Source organism: Bombyx mandarina, chromosome 22 (genome assembly GCF_030267445.1).
Source record: "Bombyx mandarina strain Sakado chromosome 22, ASM3026744v2".
Taxonomy (NCBI): Eukaryota; Metazoa; Arthropoda; class Insecta; order Lepidoptera; family Bombycidae; genus Bombyx; species Bombyx mandarina.
This window is the reverse complement of record NC_143228.1, coordinates 888,769-907,043: the sequence shown is the minus strand read 5'-3', so window position 1 is coordinate 907,043 and position 18,275 is coordinate 888,769. Positions and strand designations below refer to the sequence as shown.

Genomic DNA, 18,275 nt, shown 5'->3' with positions numbered 1-18,275 from the left:
CTACAGCGTTGAGCTTAGATATTTTTAAGGTAAGAAGTCTCATTTGGATTGGCTGATATATTTGTAACAAAAAACACTAAAAAACTGTATTGATGCACAAATTCCCGGATACAAAGCATATTTCACCAGCAAAAAATGTACTAAAAGAACTATAATAAAGTGAATATAAAGATAATCTATTTTCGCAGATATTTTCCAAATAAAAGATTACTGTTTCGCGTCCACGTTAACTTCAGATATCAGTGGTGTTATCTCAGAGTACTCTCCAACCTTTTTTTTATGACGCAGAATTATCGACTAGATTTTCGAGTTATACAATTTCCTTTGTAAATTTATTGAACGGTTTATTACTACTGACAGACTGAATTTACCAAACAGTTTCTAGTGAATTTCTGTATTGCGTTGTTCGTCGTAAGCTATTGAAAATTATCCGTAGTGAATTTTCAATAACTTGTTTATGTTGTTCTTTTCTTATTCCATAATCAAGCTAGAGTGTTTTATTGTTCTTGCACAAAATTGTTTTACAAGGTAAACGTTAATCAATATTCTTGTTCGTGTCACGCCACTGCTTTGTGGCGTTTCACATTTCATCGACAATAAATTTACTAATATTTTTACGTAGAAAACATGAACTATTAAAAAAAAACCGTTAAATACGTGTACAAAAAGAATTAGCTAGAAAGAAATAACTGCCCAAGGCTCCCCGCGCACTAGGTAGCCTGGCTGCGGCAACCGAAATATTTGAAAAGCCAGTTATAGAAGCCAATTGACGCCCATTTATGAGCTTTACGTCGAGCGATTTGAACTTTATCTCGTAAATAACGCAAATCAAAGAAAAGACACTGGATTCATTCTCTTTTTCTAAAACGGCACTCAAAAGGCTTATTCTATAACAATTTTAAAAATGTTCATACATACACATACTGTTTTTTTAATTCGAGATTGTACAAGCATGCTGTGTCTTATAACTAAATTTGGCAAAATGAATATGGATTTGCCTGCTACAGCAAGTGCGCGGAGACGGACATCAGCCACATACATTCGCCAACACTCGCTCTGGCTGCCGTGCAACAGGCGAGTTGTATTGGCTGTCGCAGCCAAGAGTTCCTCCCATACAACGCCATATATTCGTCTGTATACACTAATCAACCGACTGAGTCTTTCGTCCGGTCATCTCAGTAGGTCGCGTATCCGATCCGGTGGTAGATCTAGCAAAGCGCTGCTCTTGCTCGGGCTATTGAGAACAATTCTCTCAGGTTGAGCCCGTGAGCTCAACTACCCGTCCGTCGTATTTATTTTGGTAGCCATTAGGCTTAAATACACTCATGTCTCAAGGTCACGTCGCTATAAACATAAATCGAGTAACAATTAAAGTACAAATGGCCCATGAAAGTGTCACGTCGTCTTGTGCAATAAAAAAATTGCTCATATACATGTCACTATGCTACTCAGACCAGGAAACATATTACAGACAAAATTTTGAAAAACAACTAAAATACACATTAAAATTTATAGCGGTAAGTTTAAAACCAATATAAATTGATATTTTGTGTTATAAATTAAGTTATTACACCGAAATTATCATAAAATCATGGATATAGCAACGGAAAATCATTTTCACTACGGACGTCAGTCGAATATCGTGTTTTTGGGTAATAATAATTTTTATTATGGTATATACGAGTGTAATTTTCCACCTGGTCACGATGATACTCCTGTATCTGAGTAGTACTGGTTATTCACTCACTCCAATTGTGGAAGATCGCGTTTTGGAAAAGCCTGGAGGTGACGTGTTGCAAATTAACGAATTCACGAAAAAATCCGTGTTAAGGGAATTTCCAAGACTAGATGGAAACGTGATCAAAACCAATGTACCAGCAGACGCTAAGCTGGACTTCAACGGTCTCGCCGCGAAATACGGGCACCCGTGCGAGGAACATTACGTCGAGTCAGAGGACGGTTACGTCACCAAGCTATTTCATTTACCGGGAGACAGGAAACGACCGGTACTCATGATGCACGGCCTCTTCGATTCTGCCGATACTTTTATCATCAGAGGCAACAGGTCAATGGCCATATCCCTCGCGAACGCTGGCTACGACGTGTGGCTGGGAAACATGAGAGGAAACAAACATTCCCGGAGACACGTTACTCTGAATCCCGACAAAGATCCTGAATTTTGGAACTTCAGCTACCACGAAATGGCGTTGTACGATCTACCTGCGACTATCGACTACATCCTGGGTCACACCGGCCAGACACGGATCTATGGTATCGGTCATTCTCAGGGCAACAATATTTTCATCGCGATGACGGCAATGTTGCCACAATATAACAAAAAGATCAGGGTTTTTATTTCGTTAGCACCGGCAGTCCACATTGAAAATATTAAATTGCCGACGAAAATACTAGTTCTGCTGTCTCCTCTTATAAACTACCTATTCGAAGGGATCGGCAATGAAGAAATTTTTCCCGATGGGGCAATTCTTCAGAGGCTACTGCAAAAAGTCTGTCCCTTAGGGTTGCCAGGATATGTTTTATGCGTTCAGTTGATTCTATTTCAACTAGCCGGTTACAATACGGCAGAACTGGAGCAAGAATTCTTCCCGATTGTACTCGGTCATAGCCCCAGTGGAACTTCAAGGAAAAACCTTATTCATTTGGCGCAGTCGGGGAAATACAAGCGTTTTGCCTATTACGATGCCGGCGCCGAAGAAAATATCCGATTATATGGAAGAAAGGAACCTCCTTTGTACGATCTCAGCGTGGTCACCATGAAAGTGGCTATTTTTGCTGGAAACAACGACAAATTGGTCGTTCTCAAGGATACTGCAAGACTGCGAGACGAGTTGACAAATGTTGTCGAGTACAGGGTATTGGAACCGAGAAAATGGAATCACTTGGACTTCGTATGGGGGAGGAATGCCAACAAGTTTTTGTTTCCATATATTTTTAAATTGCTGCAGAAATATTAGAAACCTGAAATCGTTATTAAATTTTTATCAACAGTCATGGTTTGTAATGCAATCGCGAATATTATAAATAGCTTGAATCGTCACGATAATAAATTTATGATTCCATTAATTATTTGTTGTGTTATATAAAAATTCGTGATGACATGTTTTGGACATTAAAAATAGAACAAGTAGATTTGGCAGATTCCAAAGTCTTAAAACATGTCATATTTTTTTCCTGCTCAATAGAAGCAGGTATTTTCTTAGCTAAATTTATAGCTAGGAAATTGTGTATAAAATACTGTAGCGATGTTGCTACTTGTCTGTATTTGTATAAGTAAATTTGTATAAGTTAATTTAAACATGTAATTTTTTGATGTCCTTAAATATCTAAATTTTATTATATTATTTATGTCTATTAATTTAAATGCATATTTATTGGATGTCTAGATGCAGTTATTATTATTAAAAGCATTATAAATTGCATTATTAATATTAAATCTAATTTTGTTTTCTGCCGGTAAGTCCTGCAAGTAAGGAAAGGTGAACATCATGTTTTTTTTAAATATTTAACATAATATCTTGTTCAAAAATTCCATCACTATTAATGTATAAATTGGCTTGTATATTTACGATAAACAAAGTAGTGTTGCAGTTTTTCCTCGTATAAGTTAATGATTCGATAACGTGCTACAAAATGACCGCCTTTTATCGACATTTACAAAGTTCAAAGCACTGTAACAACATGTCTTATCTCAAGTACTTTGAGTATCCGCTCTCGATCCCTATGTATTTAGAAGTTAATAGAGAGGAACGGAATGATAGGAAGAAACTTTGGTTGACGAAAAGATAAGATTATTAACATTTTGATTCCGATAATTTTCGAAATATGAATTAGGTATTTTCGTTCAATCACGATTCATTCGAGTTGGAGAAAGTTGTTATTTGAAGTTAAGAGACATGCATTTGACCACAAGAGCGTTTGTTAAAAAATTGTATTGTCATTGCTTAGATGGGTGGACGAGCTCACGGCCCACCTGGTGTTAGGTGGTTACTGGAGCCTATAGACATCTACAACGTAAATGCGCCACCCACCTTGAGATATAAGTTCTAAGGTCTCAAGTATAATCACAACTGCCCTGCCCTTCAAACCGAAACGCATTACTGCTTCACGGCAGAAATAGGCAGGGTTGTGGTACCTACCCACGCGGACTCTCAAGAGGTCCTACCACCAGTAAAAATGTCATATTCAAGTACAAAGCTTAGCTTAGTCAGTTAACATATTCCCGGTCAAAGAAAATGTTTCTTAAGGAATGTGTATTTCCGGCGCTCATAAACAGAAGAAAATCGTAATTTTGGGCTGTTGCGTATCGCAAATCTTTAAGCCTCTCAAAGCTGTACGTGAGCTTTTCAACGTCCCGGATCATGCAGGCTTACAATACATTGTACCGCAGTGACTATACTTTATAAATTTGAGATTTGCTTTACTTTTAATACACGATGTTATTTCGGAATGAGGAAAATGTTTGATGTTTGTCCCGGCCAGCTCGGGGCTCAATACGTGAGGTAAATTTTTTTCCCGCCACTCGTGGATCAGTAGTTCCAAGAGAAAGTCGATTATGGTGAACAACAATGTTTTTTGTTTCATATTACTTCATCCAACTCAAATTCGATTTTCATTCTTTCTTAAAATCTATATTAATATTATAAAGCTGAAGAGTTTGTTTGTTTGAACGCGCTAATCTCAGGAACTACTGGTCCGATTTGAAAAATTCATTCAGTGTTAGATAGCCCATTTATCGAGGAAGGTTATAGGTTACATAACATCACGCTAAGACCAATACAATAAATAATGTTTCAAAATCGGGGTTTTTTCCCTATTGAGAGCTTCCGCTGCGTGCGCTGCAGAAATGGTTAAAGTTTCGCTAAAATAATGTATGACAGAATTGTTCCCCCCTTTTATTTAGATTTTTTAAAAGATCTAAAAAAAGTCCGAATGTCTATATGTTAAGGTTGGCTCTCTATAACGTTTTTTATGCTGACCAAATTTGTTCGAAAATAAAGAATTATTTGTGAACTATTCCACGTGGACGAAGTCGCGAGCAAAACCTAGTAGGTTATAGCATCGTTATTGTTGAGCTTTAAAGTTGCCGTCGATCAACCGATAAAGTTATCTTATAAAATGAATAAATAAAACATATAATTAATAAACATTCAGTATTTGAAACTAGCAACAAACTCTCAAATACCATTTGATTTAATCATGACAGAAAAACTTTAGTATTTTAAAGTATTTAAGTAAATACCTCAAATTTAAATGATCAAAAGATTTATTCGGTAAGTTATTTCGACGCGACTCCAAACTTTTATTAAAAAAGCGTTCGAAAGTGGATTTCGTTATTCAATCGTGCACTTTAAAGTTTAAAATATATTCTGTTTAAATTATATTCTATTTTAAGATTATTTTTTTATATTTACGTCGACTGTTTTTGCACTGGTTTGGTGGATACGTTCAGCGATTACCTAGTGGTAAGCTGTTACTTAAATCGTAAGACTTTTTTTTTTTCAATTTTCTTTATAGGCAGACAGGCGTACGATGTATCTGGTGGTGAATGGTCAACATCACTTGTGGCCGTTAGCAATGCGATACTACAACTTGATACGATCGGGATTCAGCCGGCAGGCATCGATTTGCTTTGCAAACACTTTGAAGTCGTGATGGCTATGTGTTCCGGTAATCACTAAATTCTAAGTGGGCCGTGATCTCGTTCAACCGTATGGGCATATCCTGATTCACCTTTTTATTGCATAGATGGGTGGACAAGCTCATAGCTCACCTGGTCCTAAGTGGTTACCGGAGCCCATAGACATCTGCAACGTAAATGCCGCCACCCACCTTGAGATATGAGTTCTAAGGCCTCAATATAGTTACAGCTGCCCCACCCTTCAAACCGAAACGCATTACTGCTTCACGGCAGACAAAGGCAAGGCTACCTGTGTGAACTCACAAGAGGTGCTACCACCAGTAAGAAACAAGAGGTCCTATTACCAGTAAATACCAAAATGTACCAATAAAAAGTACCAAAAAACCTACCACCTCACTCACCCCAATCCAATGCGTAGGCAGAAATCAACCGAAAGCTCCCGATCCTAAAGTTCAATAAGCATTGAGTTAATACGTTTCCATGAATGATTTTCTCAATGATCAGATCGCTTACGTCGTACAACAAACTGCAGTCAACAAACCTAAAAGTGGAATTTTGATACCTTGAAAAGGAGTAATGAATGCTGGTTGCGCTATGCGGTTGGTGGACCAAAATTGTAACGGTCATCTATTACAAAGATGAGTGTGGACTGTATTTGCGTTGTTTAACTATTACACTTTCTCGGGCCGTGGCGGAAAGAAACAAAGGAACACAACCCGAGGGAAATTGCGAAGGAAAACGCCGTACCTGGAGACGATGGAGTCGTCCGAATCACGGCTGCTAGAAGTGCTTGAAGCCAGTTGGTGTATCTTCTATCTTGCACGACACTGTGATGCACTGACACTGATGTTGTATAAGAATAAAGTCTTAGGCCATCTCAATAATTAAATCACAAAATAACTGATTTCTGTAATGCGGAGCGCGCGCTAGGTATCCGCCATATTTTTCTTCTTTTTCTTTTGTGCCCGCGTCGCTCGTACTAGCGAATCCAAGGCGCGGGGCATGGGTGAGGAAAGGGAAGGGAAAAGTGTCATAGCTGCCATATCTATATATTAATACGTGAAGCAAAAACTTTGTATCCCTTTTTACGAAAATTGCGCGGACGGAGGAGTATGAAATTTTTCTCACATATAGAGACTATAGAGATGAAGTGCACGATGCTAATATTTTTTTTAAATAATGCATAAAAGGTACATTAAATCAATAAAGAAAACATTACACACACTACATACCATGTATCTGACGCACACACGCATGCATACATTTATTGTCAAACTTTTGTTCTTGACGTCTGTTGTCAAATTGAGAATAGATTAAATATTGTTATCTTTGTTAATATTTTTTATAGTGTAGTCTTGGCGAAATTTGTGATTATAGAAGATTATAAAATACAATCATAATAGTGTACAAACTTACAATTCCAATTAATTATAGTCGAATTTCGACTACTGCGGGACCTCTAGTTATTATAAAAACATCTATTTACAAATCTATGTTATGACGCTGGCGCAATCAAATATTATTTTTTATCATTAAATATCACAATGAGATTCACGCACGGCTGACTCACTATTAATAACTATTCGCAATCTATTTACAACGTTAATCAGCCGGGTAACTTTTGCCTATCATCCAACTACTTTAAATAAGTAAAAATAAAAGTAAATAAAAAACATAGATTTGCAAGAGCTACCTTCGTTCGATTGAATTGAAAGCTCTAAAAAGTTGAATTACACAAAACCCTTGTCAGTAAAGTTTTAGCATCAATTGTATTTAGTTAAGCTTCGCGTAAAGTTCGAACGTGATTCTGAAAGCTAATTTAAGAAGCAGCATGTTAGAATTTATTATGGATTTTTCCAGTCAGCAACATTGAACGAAAAATACACGTAGGTAAATATTGAATACACACATTTTCATTTATTAAGATCTTATGACCGGCTTACTGATGATCTTATGATCCGCTGGATGCAGGCAGCGCAAGACCGGTCTTTGTGGCGAGGCTTGGGGGAGGCATATGTCCAGCACTGGACGTCTGTGGGCTAATAAGAAGACCGACCCACTAGTTGTTAAGAGGTACAAATGAAAACTTATAAATTTTAACTGCATAAATGATATTCTAGTTTATAAACTAAAATACATGATTTCTTCACGATAGGAATGATCAGGACAGTGTGATTCATGCGTTGCAAGATATCCCAATATGCATAGACAAAAATGTCATCAATGACATTCAGTTAAGATTAGTCTCCTTTTTTCCATCCAACTGAACATAGGTCATCTAATGGTAAATGGTTACCATCACTCCTGGACGTACGCAATGACAGAGGAAAAGTCGAGCCGAGAAGATGGATATTTCACAGCTGCCAAGGAAAATCCTTAGGATTAATAGTTCCAAAGTCCGGTGATACGAGGAAAAAAAAAGTGAGAAACCCACTGTGATTGCACGCAATAGTTGTATGGCCTGTGCTGCAGTGGCGGGCAATGCTATACTAAAGCAAATATCACAAGATCATCCCAAAATAATTCCTCAAAACACTTCCATGTCCCATAAGACACAGAACGCAGTGAGAAGCGAACTCCCTCCGTAGACTTAGAGGTTTTCAACGATCCGTCAGTACGAAATTGTGGTTAATCCGCAAGGCTCTTTTTACACGCTTTATATTAGCTTCACTTGTATGTATGTTTCTATGTTTGTAACTGACTCCTTTAGACGCGATTTTGACCCACTTTAAACGGCCAGATTTCATTAAAACTTTTGTAGATTTATCGAGGACCGATGACAATACACTAATTTGATAAGATTATTCCATAATTCAATTTGGAAAATAAAATATTTGCCAATTTATATAATTTTTATCTATATTCGATAAAGCAGAAATTGATGTTAAAGTACTTAATAGTTTTAAAATACGCTTTTACAGAAAATTTAACTAAAAAATGAAAAATGAATAATATGTAGTTTAAAAGAACTAAAAAACACGCTTTATATACAATTCAACTAAAAAATAGAAAATAAATTTTAATAAGCTTAAATCGAAAAAAGTGTAAAATATATTCGTAAAAAAACCGTGGGGTGGGGCTATTTGTATGCAGTTAATTGGAAGTAGCTGTTGTTTGGGAGCTCCAGTCCAAAGGTGGGATCAGTACTCCACGCGATACCGTACATGTGCTTTGTAAAGCCTAAGTCTTTGTGCTATCGCATCGCAGCGTATCGCATCGAGAAAGCTAATGTAAATATAGTAGATCGGATCGGTTGGCTTGTTAGCTTGTTAGCTCAGTAACTGCTTTGTCTGCTGACTCAAAGCTTTGCCAAATTTCCGTATGTGTGCCGAATCCAAACGTAATTACCAGTACTTGTACTTTGTACACTAGTTCTGATTTTGAAGTTAACTCTTCCTTTATTAGCAGCATTGCTAACTCGCTAATCCTTGACGTGATTTTCATTTATCCTCCAGTTATGTTAAGATATTTTAGGACATCGGCTTGTTCCTGACTCTGCCAATGTAAAAGTCGTTAGCTGTTGTGCCAATAAAAATGTCTTGAATTATTTTCTCACATATAGCTGAGGAGGCAAGATTGAGATTGTTCTCTACTTTAAGTATAAATTGAGAGTCGTCTGCCGAATCGAGATGGCTTCATAAGTACTCAAATGTACTCAGACCTCATATAATATACCTCTAACGCCATCACCTAGTCAAGCTTAATTTCATATCCTCGTGGGAGCATCAAATCTGCTTCCTTCGGCACCACATTACGGTCATGACAGCTCTGCCAAGAGTGTAACGATTAAGAAGAAGAAGTCGAATCCTAATTTTATAAATGTGAACATTTGGATATTTGTTACTCAATTACAATTAAAAAATCTCAACGCTATTGGATAAAGCTTCTCACAAAAATGATCTACAACACTGATAGACGTTGGATACTTTATATCATAGTAAATGATAAGAAACTGGTATATCTATACTAATATATAAATCTATAGTGGTTTTTACGGATGTTCCGTTATAACTATTGAACCATGCATCCGATCGACTTGAAACTTGGTATCCATGTAGAAAATACATGTACTTAATGGATAGGTTATTATTTATATGAGTGTTGGACTCCCTACACCAGTTGCGGGGGCGTTTATGATGAGAATCTTTGTGGGGGTGAGAAATAATAATGTTAATTTTAAATGCTCAGCGAAGCGGACGGGTAAAGCTAGTTTATTTACTATAAAATTCTTCAGTGTGTGGTTTCTGATAATTTGTTCTTTAAGTACTAACAAATCAACTGATATTTTATGAAAGTGGCATAAGGCTCTTTGTCTCATGATAATTCAGTGGTGTATTCTTTCTGAATTATTAAATTTTTTAAGTAAAAAGTAGCTGTTGAATAATATGTCCATACGATTTCTGTAGCAAACATTTAATGCTAAAAATAATTTAATTGTAAGCACAAACGATGCTTAAGACCAAGCTTACATTGATCCGTTTACATCTGTGCCTCGCAAAGTGCCGTCGCGTGTTTCATTTCCGATTCGCAGGAAACAATTTCATTCGGAATCACGAAGATATTCGTGTTCCTCAAAACACATAAAGGAAATAATTTGAATTAGACTAATTTAGAAGCCAATTCCGGCAGATGTGCAAATTTTTCGGTAACAGTCTCCTAGCCATGCTTTGCCTTCTTAACATTATGTATGATTACGAAAATAAGTAAAAATAATTGTAGATCGGCAGAACCGAGTCTTTTTCAGTATTTGTTGTAATGCAAAATTGTCTGAACGTTTGGAAAAGTGATTTTTGGAGTGATTTTTTTTGTGGAATATGGATGATGTATTGTGGGACATGGGACATGGGAAATTGGACAAGGGATATGGGATATGGGATATGGGATATGAGATATTGGATATGGGATATGAAGACTTCGGCATAGAGGAGAACGTTGCAAGAAGAAGGGTATGATTAGATGGTACCGAAGCCCATAGATAAGATCTCGAAATTGAAATCTTATCTTTTGTCAGAATAAGTGCTGTACTACTACTCTTCGAACTAAGCCTTTCCAAGAGTTCGCTAAAAACATTTCTATTGTTTGGTATTCAATATTGTACATTCAACGATTGCAACCTTGGGTTTTCTTTAGGATCTTAGGCTTCAGAAACACATAGAAGACAAGAACAAGTATACAACAACGAAACTGACTCTGATCGAAAATTGAACCCGGACCTCGTGGTCCCGTGGTCTCAGTTACACCACTGTTTTTTTTATTTTTATTTTTATTGAATAGTACGGTGGAAGAGCTCACGGCCCACCTGATGGGCCCACCGATGAGCCCATAGACATCTACAACGTAAATGCCGCCATCCACCTTGAGATATGAGTTCTAAGGTCTCAGTATAGTTACAGCGGCTGCCCCACCGTTCAAACCAAAACGCATTACTTCACGGCAGAAATAGGGGCGGTGGTACCTACCCGCGCGGACTCACAAGAGGCCCTACCACCAGTTAACGAAGTGACACCAAGAAAATCGTATAAAAGCATTTTTTGTTTTTGAGTTTATATTCTTCTATTGCGGTGATTTCATCTAGAAATATAAATAATATACTTCTAATATAATCTCGCAGAAATCTAATATAAAGGCGTGTGCAACAAGTAATATGTGAATCTATTATGAGCTGCGATATAGACAGCCCGCTGGGAAATACGAGTTTGTCGCGCTTTGTAACCATCGCCGTCACGGCGCTCTAGGGACTAGGCAATAATGGCGCCCAGGGCCGTATTCGACTCAAAAACTAAACTTTTTATTTTTTTATTGCTTAGATGGGTGGACGAGCTCACAGCCCCCCTGGTGTTAAGTGGTTACTGGAGCCCATAGACATCCACAACTTAAATGCGCCACCCACCTTGAGATATAAGTTTTAAGGTCTCAAGTATAGTTACAACGGCTGCCCCACCCTTCAAACCGAAACGCATTTCTGCTTCACAGCAGAAATAGGCGGGGTGGTGGTACCCACCTGCGCGGACTCACAAGAGGTCCTACCAGCAGTAATAAGGTTTCGCAACAACCCAAGGTCATTCGGTAACGTGCAAACTTATTGTGGTACACTTCATTGACGGTCGTTTGCATGAGAGTTAGTGTATTGCGCAAACGAATGCTCTGAGATCGTGGTCAATGAATGATAAAAAAATATGTTATCTTTTGTACGTTATTAGAGAGTTAAGTAGTACACTGTGTGCGTTACTAATAAAAATCTTACAATACGGATGTTTTTTCCCGGTTTCCCGGTTCCCCTCCGCACCGTCCCATAAGGAACTTCGTTCCAAAATAACAATATCGGTAATTAATTAACCCGTGAATATTTTCACCGCGAGCCGAGTACGTCCCTGTAGCGGTATCGTCAATGTCGTGAAGTCATGCCAGTTATAAAATTAGTAATATCTAAGTTTACGTTCTCTTTCATTTGTGACTTTTATTTTGTGCTTCATTTGGAATAACGCCTTGCTTATAGAGAACATGAGGCTTGTTTAATGCGTGAAGCGTATACGTTCATAAAACATAAACATTATTGCTGCGCGATCTCCTAGATTTTACTTCCATTTTGCACTTTTAATACTCGTAGTAGCAACTTCAGTATCGTTTGATTATTCGACGACCAAGGTTTTTTTTTTTAAGCTATTGCATAGCTTCTATCGCGGGCCTTGAACGCCGCGACTGAATCAAGAAATTCCGTAACGAAAATAACCTGACATCCCCACTACGCCTACTATGTAACTCGCGTTCAACGCATTCACACGTTGCACTGGTGTAGTGTTTGTGAATAAGCGCGCGGCGTGACGTCGCACTGCATGAGCATCATGAAAAGTCTACCCATCTCTCTCTCGCGCGGTATAGCTTATGAGTGTGAAGGGGACAGTTAATGTTTTGCTTTTGTTAATGTTTATAAATATAGCGTTGTCTTATTTTATTGTTGTTTTAATATTAAATTATTATTGTCGATTTATAATTGCATAAGTTGATAAAAATGCTATGCAATAGCTTTACCGAGGTAGTCTCCGAGTGCCACACATGTTTTTTTTTTTCTAAATGATTTTATTTTAATCGAATGCAATGGTATTGGTTCTGTTTCTGATGATACTATTATTAATTTTAAGCTATCAAGAGCACTGACAAGCTACGATCCACCCGTGAAGTTTATCTTCAAACTTTTTTAACAAGGGTATGTCGTGGTCTTTGTGAAACACCATGAGCTCCATAACATGCGGCAGAAATGATTGTATGAACACCACGAGTTAAGATAGTAGATATGAACTCTACCTCCTGGTGTTGATGACCATTTACCACAATTACCAGGATCAATGTAATAAAAAGTGATTGTATTATGTTATTATCTATGACTCCCTTTTTTTTTATTGCTTAGATTGGTGGACGAGCTCACAGCCTACCTGGTGTTAAGTGGTTACTGGAGCCCATAGACATCTACAACGTAGACGCACCACCCACCTTGAGATACAAGTTCTAAAGTCTCAGTATAGTTACAACGGCTACCCCACCCTTCAAGCCGAAACGCATTACTGCTTCACGGCAGAAATAGGCAGGGCGGTGGTACCTAACCGCGCGGACTCGCAAGTGGTCCTACCACCAGTAATTACGCAAATTATAATTTTGTGGGTTTGATTTTTATTATTACACGATTTTATTCCTTCACCGTGGAGGTCAATCGTGAACATTTGTTGAGTACGTATTTCATTAGAAAAATTGGCACCTGCCTGCGGGATTCGAACACCGTTGCATCGCTTCAACACGAATGCACCGGACGTCTTATCCTTGAGGCCACGACGACTTCAAAAGCATGTCTACATGGAACATGTCTACACTGTATAGTGACTAAGACATTTGGAAGCCATAATAATAAAGGCACGTGGATTCTTTACTGTCTGCGACATCAATTATCGATAATACGTCCATTTGGCTGATTAACAAACGCGCAGAGTACTTAGCAAATATACACTCCATACTAGACGTGTGCGTACGATATTCGGCCGTTAATGAGTTTTGAATGTGTGTTATTATGGACATTATTACTGGCAGTAACCTTGTACTTTAGTTATTAGGTACTTTTTTTGGACTCGGGACCGAGCCTCTTTCGAGATCTCGGCGCCTAGGAGTCGCAAGTAGTGCGTGAGACTGCCGAAGGTGATAAAGGCTATCTACTTAAGGTCTCCCCTGCACTTCCGCTTAAGCGCCTGAACTCCACTAGGGACAGAACCTGGGAGGGGTGGGATGGAATATCACGGTTAATTGTGAAACCGGACGCATGGCTCATGCTAAAGACGCTCGTCCGGCGGAGTCGTCAAGGCAAATCTACGGCTCTACGTGTCCGCTGCCTGGACAAAGTGGTCCACCAGGCAGCATAGACAGAGCCGCTGGTGTCCTGGAATACTGGACTAGAACTGTGTGTCGGGTCGGAACGTGGTCTAAAGCACGTCCCAAGTACTTTTTTTTTAATTATACCTCTTTTAGAATTTTAACACCATCATCTCATTACTTGAGTAGAATGATATTGGGTGTTTATCTTTAGGCCACGAAGACGTCGCATATGTAGAAAAAAAAAGTTTTAAATTAGAAGCAAGCATCCCTATCGAAGACAGCTTTCCACACAGCACTGGCTGAAGTGCTTCATTGAATTAAATTGTAATCTCAAAGATTGATGTTTATGTCAGGAGTTTGTAAGTATCCATTTAGTCGGTTTACAGATACGGTATGTTCAATATACAATCCGTATTAGTATAATGGCGATGTAACTAATTATCTTTGTGTTTTTGTTGTTAGTTAGATTGTAGTAAAATTTTTGAGTTTCTCCAAGCTCAGTCAGTCTTGTTTGAAAGAGAAAATAAAAAGAATTTGTTCACTACGGCCCTTCGGAGAAGACTGAGTAATTTGAAAACATCCATATTGGATTAATAATTATCATAAAAAAGCAAAATTCAATAAAGGAAATAGTTTATTTTAAGAATAATAATAAAAATGTCCTTCCGAGATGATTATTATTTACAATTTTAATGACTCGGCCGAGAGCTGTCTTTCTAACACCAGTTTTAGACTAGTCGCATGCACGTGATGAAGGAAACAAAAGAGCGGTAGTTAGTAAAATTATTTTGATAACATCAAGTGTCTGTTTGGCGTAAATAATACTCTAATGTTTTTTTTGGTTGATATTGATGCGAAATAGTCATGCGTTCTAATTTGAAGTACAATAATTAAGATTTCGACATGTGTGCTCACCGAGAACTACTAAGCAACGAACACTCGTTTGACCAATTGTTTTTCATTTTTTTTTATAGCTTAGATGGGTGGACGAGCTCACAGCCCACCCGGTGTTAAGTGGTTACTGGAGCACATAGACATCTACAACGTGAATGCGCCACCCACTTTGAGATAAGTTCTAAGGTCTCAGTATAATTCAACGGCTGCCTCACCCCTCAAACCGAAACGCTTTACTGCTTCACGGCAGAAATAGGCAGGGTGGTCGTACCTACCCGTGTGGACTCAGAAGAGGTCCTACCACCAGTAATTTCTTCTTCTTCTTTTTCGTTTCCTCCCTACTGAGGATCGTAACCACATGCGATTTTCCTCCATTGTGCTCGATCATGGGTGGCATCGACCGCTTGGTATAGACTACCACCAACTCGTGAACACATGCGGGTTTTTTTTCCATGCTAAAAGACGTGCATTCAGCGATAGATAACTAGTGAAATAACTACCATCGTAGCCACTTTTCGCACAGAATAAATGGCCGTGGAAATGACCTATTATAACTTAAATAAATATAGGCAAGTGAACCGAATTATTCGAAATATATGTTATATAGGTAGAATCGTGGCTTTACATAATTTATAATATTTTTCAATACATTAAATCATCAACCGTATTTCCTTTTGACAGAATTCAATTTACGTTCCGTCAATATAACATGTGTCTTTACGTTACGGACATTAAATAAATGAAGCAGGAAATTCTATCGTTTGATCCACGAGTCGAGAAAATTTGATCTTTGATTAATTTAATATATGTAATTTTGAAATCGAGGTGGTAATTTGACTTTTTGTACAGAAAAATGTATTGAACGTTACATCGTATGGGCGTCGTGTCGTACAGTATCATATAGCTATGCGTCATGATAATCGCCTTATCGTTGCCGCCGCTGACTACACCCCGAATCCTGATCACGTAGGAGCCAGTCAGGGTCGACGCCCTAGACACGTCCTTACGGATCTATCAGATCCAATAACCTTTGCATTAGAGCTCTAACACTAGGAGCAGGCTTAGGGACTCCAGTAACGGTACTCATCAAACTCGACAAAGAGGTCGACGTGCAACCTAACCCATGCATCAGTCCGCTGAGTTTCTCGCCGGATCTTCTCAGCGGGTCGCGATTCCGAGATTCGCGAAGCAGTTGCTCTTGAGTTGCTAGGTTTCCTTCGGAGGCGCTCGAGCAGCTGTTAGCAAATCCCACCCCTCCTGGCTGAGCATTTGCTGCTCGCCCACCTGTCCCTGGTGAAGTTAGTAATCCTTCAATCACAAAAAAACAACAATAATATTGATAATGTAAGATTGACAAAAACGTTGATCAATATTCGGTACTGGTATTGCATACTGTGCAATATTATTGTCAATTTTTCGAGGTAAAATCTGACTCAGTCGCTCAGTAGCTTGATTCGTATATGTACGTTTTGTAAAATGGACAGAAATAAAAACATAGTTGCATTGACGAGTGCATTACTTTTATCTGTTAAAAAAAGCAATTATATGCTAAGATAAAAGCTTGGATAAGAAAAAAAGCAGAATGAACTCATTTTAATCTAATAAAAGAACTGCGGGATACAGATGAAGATGATCTTATAAATTACATGAGATTGAAAGACAGCAGCTTTCAAAAACTATTATCGTACATTTTGAACAAAAAATTGGTATAACAAGCACGTCCACCTTCCTGTGAATTCAATTCTCGACTAAATATTGTAGGGTCTCCGCACGCGACAATATTTTTTAATTTTTTATTTATTGGTTAGATAGATAGACGTGCTCACAGCGCATCTGGTGTTCAGTGATTACCGGAGCCCATAGACATTTACAACGTAAATGCGCCACCCACCATATTGGCCTTCCCCCGATATTGCCGCAAGAAAATCAAAATTTCTAGAAATCCACAATCATATTAAAGAATACCGAAATACAGGTCGCACACATACAACAATATTGATAATATTCTTGTCTGTGTGCGGCTAGCCTAAGGCTGCACAGGTTGGAGTAACTATTCATATATCAACCGCAAATCAGTTACGTGTTCTAGTTTGAAGATTAGGCTTGATGATAATCCTGTGTAAGAATCACATTTGTTTGACAGATCATTTATCCTGGTAGACTTCGGTAAAAGCTTGCTGACACGTAAGCGACACCCCTTTGATCTTTTAGCAGCGCCTTCGCAGTGCTAATGCGGGGGCGTCGAGGGCCGTATGCTTCTAAGCGTACATGGGCAATAAAAAAGCCTATTGATCTTTTCTATCGAAATGCGAAAATTTACTTTTGATATGCCTCTAAAAGAGATCACGCTAAATTGGATTCCTATTCGCAGTTACGTTTTGCTGCCTCCAAGAAACGCTATACGTACAAGGTTTATCTATAGTTTGGTTCAATTATACATTGCGTAGATGTTGACACGAGTTCAGGTGGTATAAAGTGGTGACCGGAGCCTATAGACATAATCACAACGAGAATACCGCAATCACCAACGTAAACTTTTGTTTCCAGTAAGATGAAGCTGTACTAGTTGGCTCTATTACACAAAAACTTAAACGAAAACCACGGTCATTTCAAATTATGTAAATACATCACTGAGAGGTTACCAGCGGTGAGCATTCGTGAACAAGGTATAACTGACATTCAAATATACATACTGTTTCGAAGCAACACTATACTAAAATAACGTTAATAATAATTCAGAGTAGTGAATCAATGTATAAACTATAGATGCGTACAGGTTTCACGATACGAGAACTAAGAATGTGTTTATTGATTCTTATTATTGTATATATACATTTATAAGGTTGGTGGGGTGAGTGCACTAGTGCTAACGGCGTCGCTGTGCAGTTTATACTCGTAGAGGCGCAATTCAAGTTGTGCAATTTTTTGTGTTGTTTTAATTCTTTTTTTTTAAATGGCATATGTAAACAATTTTAAATTGAATATTAAATAGTTATCGGAGCCCATAGAATCACAAGTTAATGATATAATATTGAATGAAATTAATTCAAAATTTATTTATTCATTACTTTTCATTCATTCATTTTGATTAGGCGGATTAGATTTTGTATGATTTGCCAAAATGAAAATACTCGCTAAAGAAAACTCCACGTATGATCCCCAAGGCTAGTTAAATAAAATAAAAACATCCTAACTATAATAGGAAAGATTTTTGGCGCCTACCTAACACCTGGAATCGTCTTATCGGCTGGAGTCATGGTCCAGACGGCTGGCTGACCCTTCGGCTAGTCGTAGGACCGTCGAAGCGATTCCCCCGGTCCTTGTGGATTGGGTGAATCGTGACAGAGGACGCCTCACTTTCCGGCTC

The 18,275-nt window shown here is 38.1% G+C and overlaps 2 protein-coding genes across 4 annotated transcripts in view; both read left to right on the top strand.

Moving 5' to 3' along the window:
- NGR-A35 (neuropeptide receptor A35) overlaps positions 1-18,275 on the top strand; it is a 150,549-nt gene that overhangs the window by 90,432 nt on the left and 41,842 nt on the right. The gene's annotated exons all lie outside the window — the stretch shown is intronic.
- LOC114249527 (lysosomal acid lipase/cholesteryl ester hydrolase-like) lies at positions 1,671-3,150 on the top strand. Its single transcript, XM_028183138.2, has one exon. It carries the CDS (start codon positions 1,671-1,673, stop codon positions 2,973-2,975), a length of 1,305 nt encoding a protein of 434 aa, XP_028038939.2. The 3' UTR covers positions 2,976-3,150.

What these genes read in the sequence shown, in the direction of transcription:
- LOC114249527 (XM_028183138.2), top strand. Translation starts at nt 1,671, where the DNA reads ATGGTATATACGAGTGTAATTTTCCACCTGGTCACGATGATACTCCTG.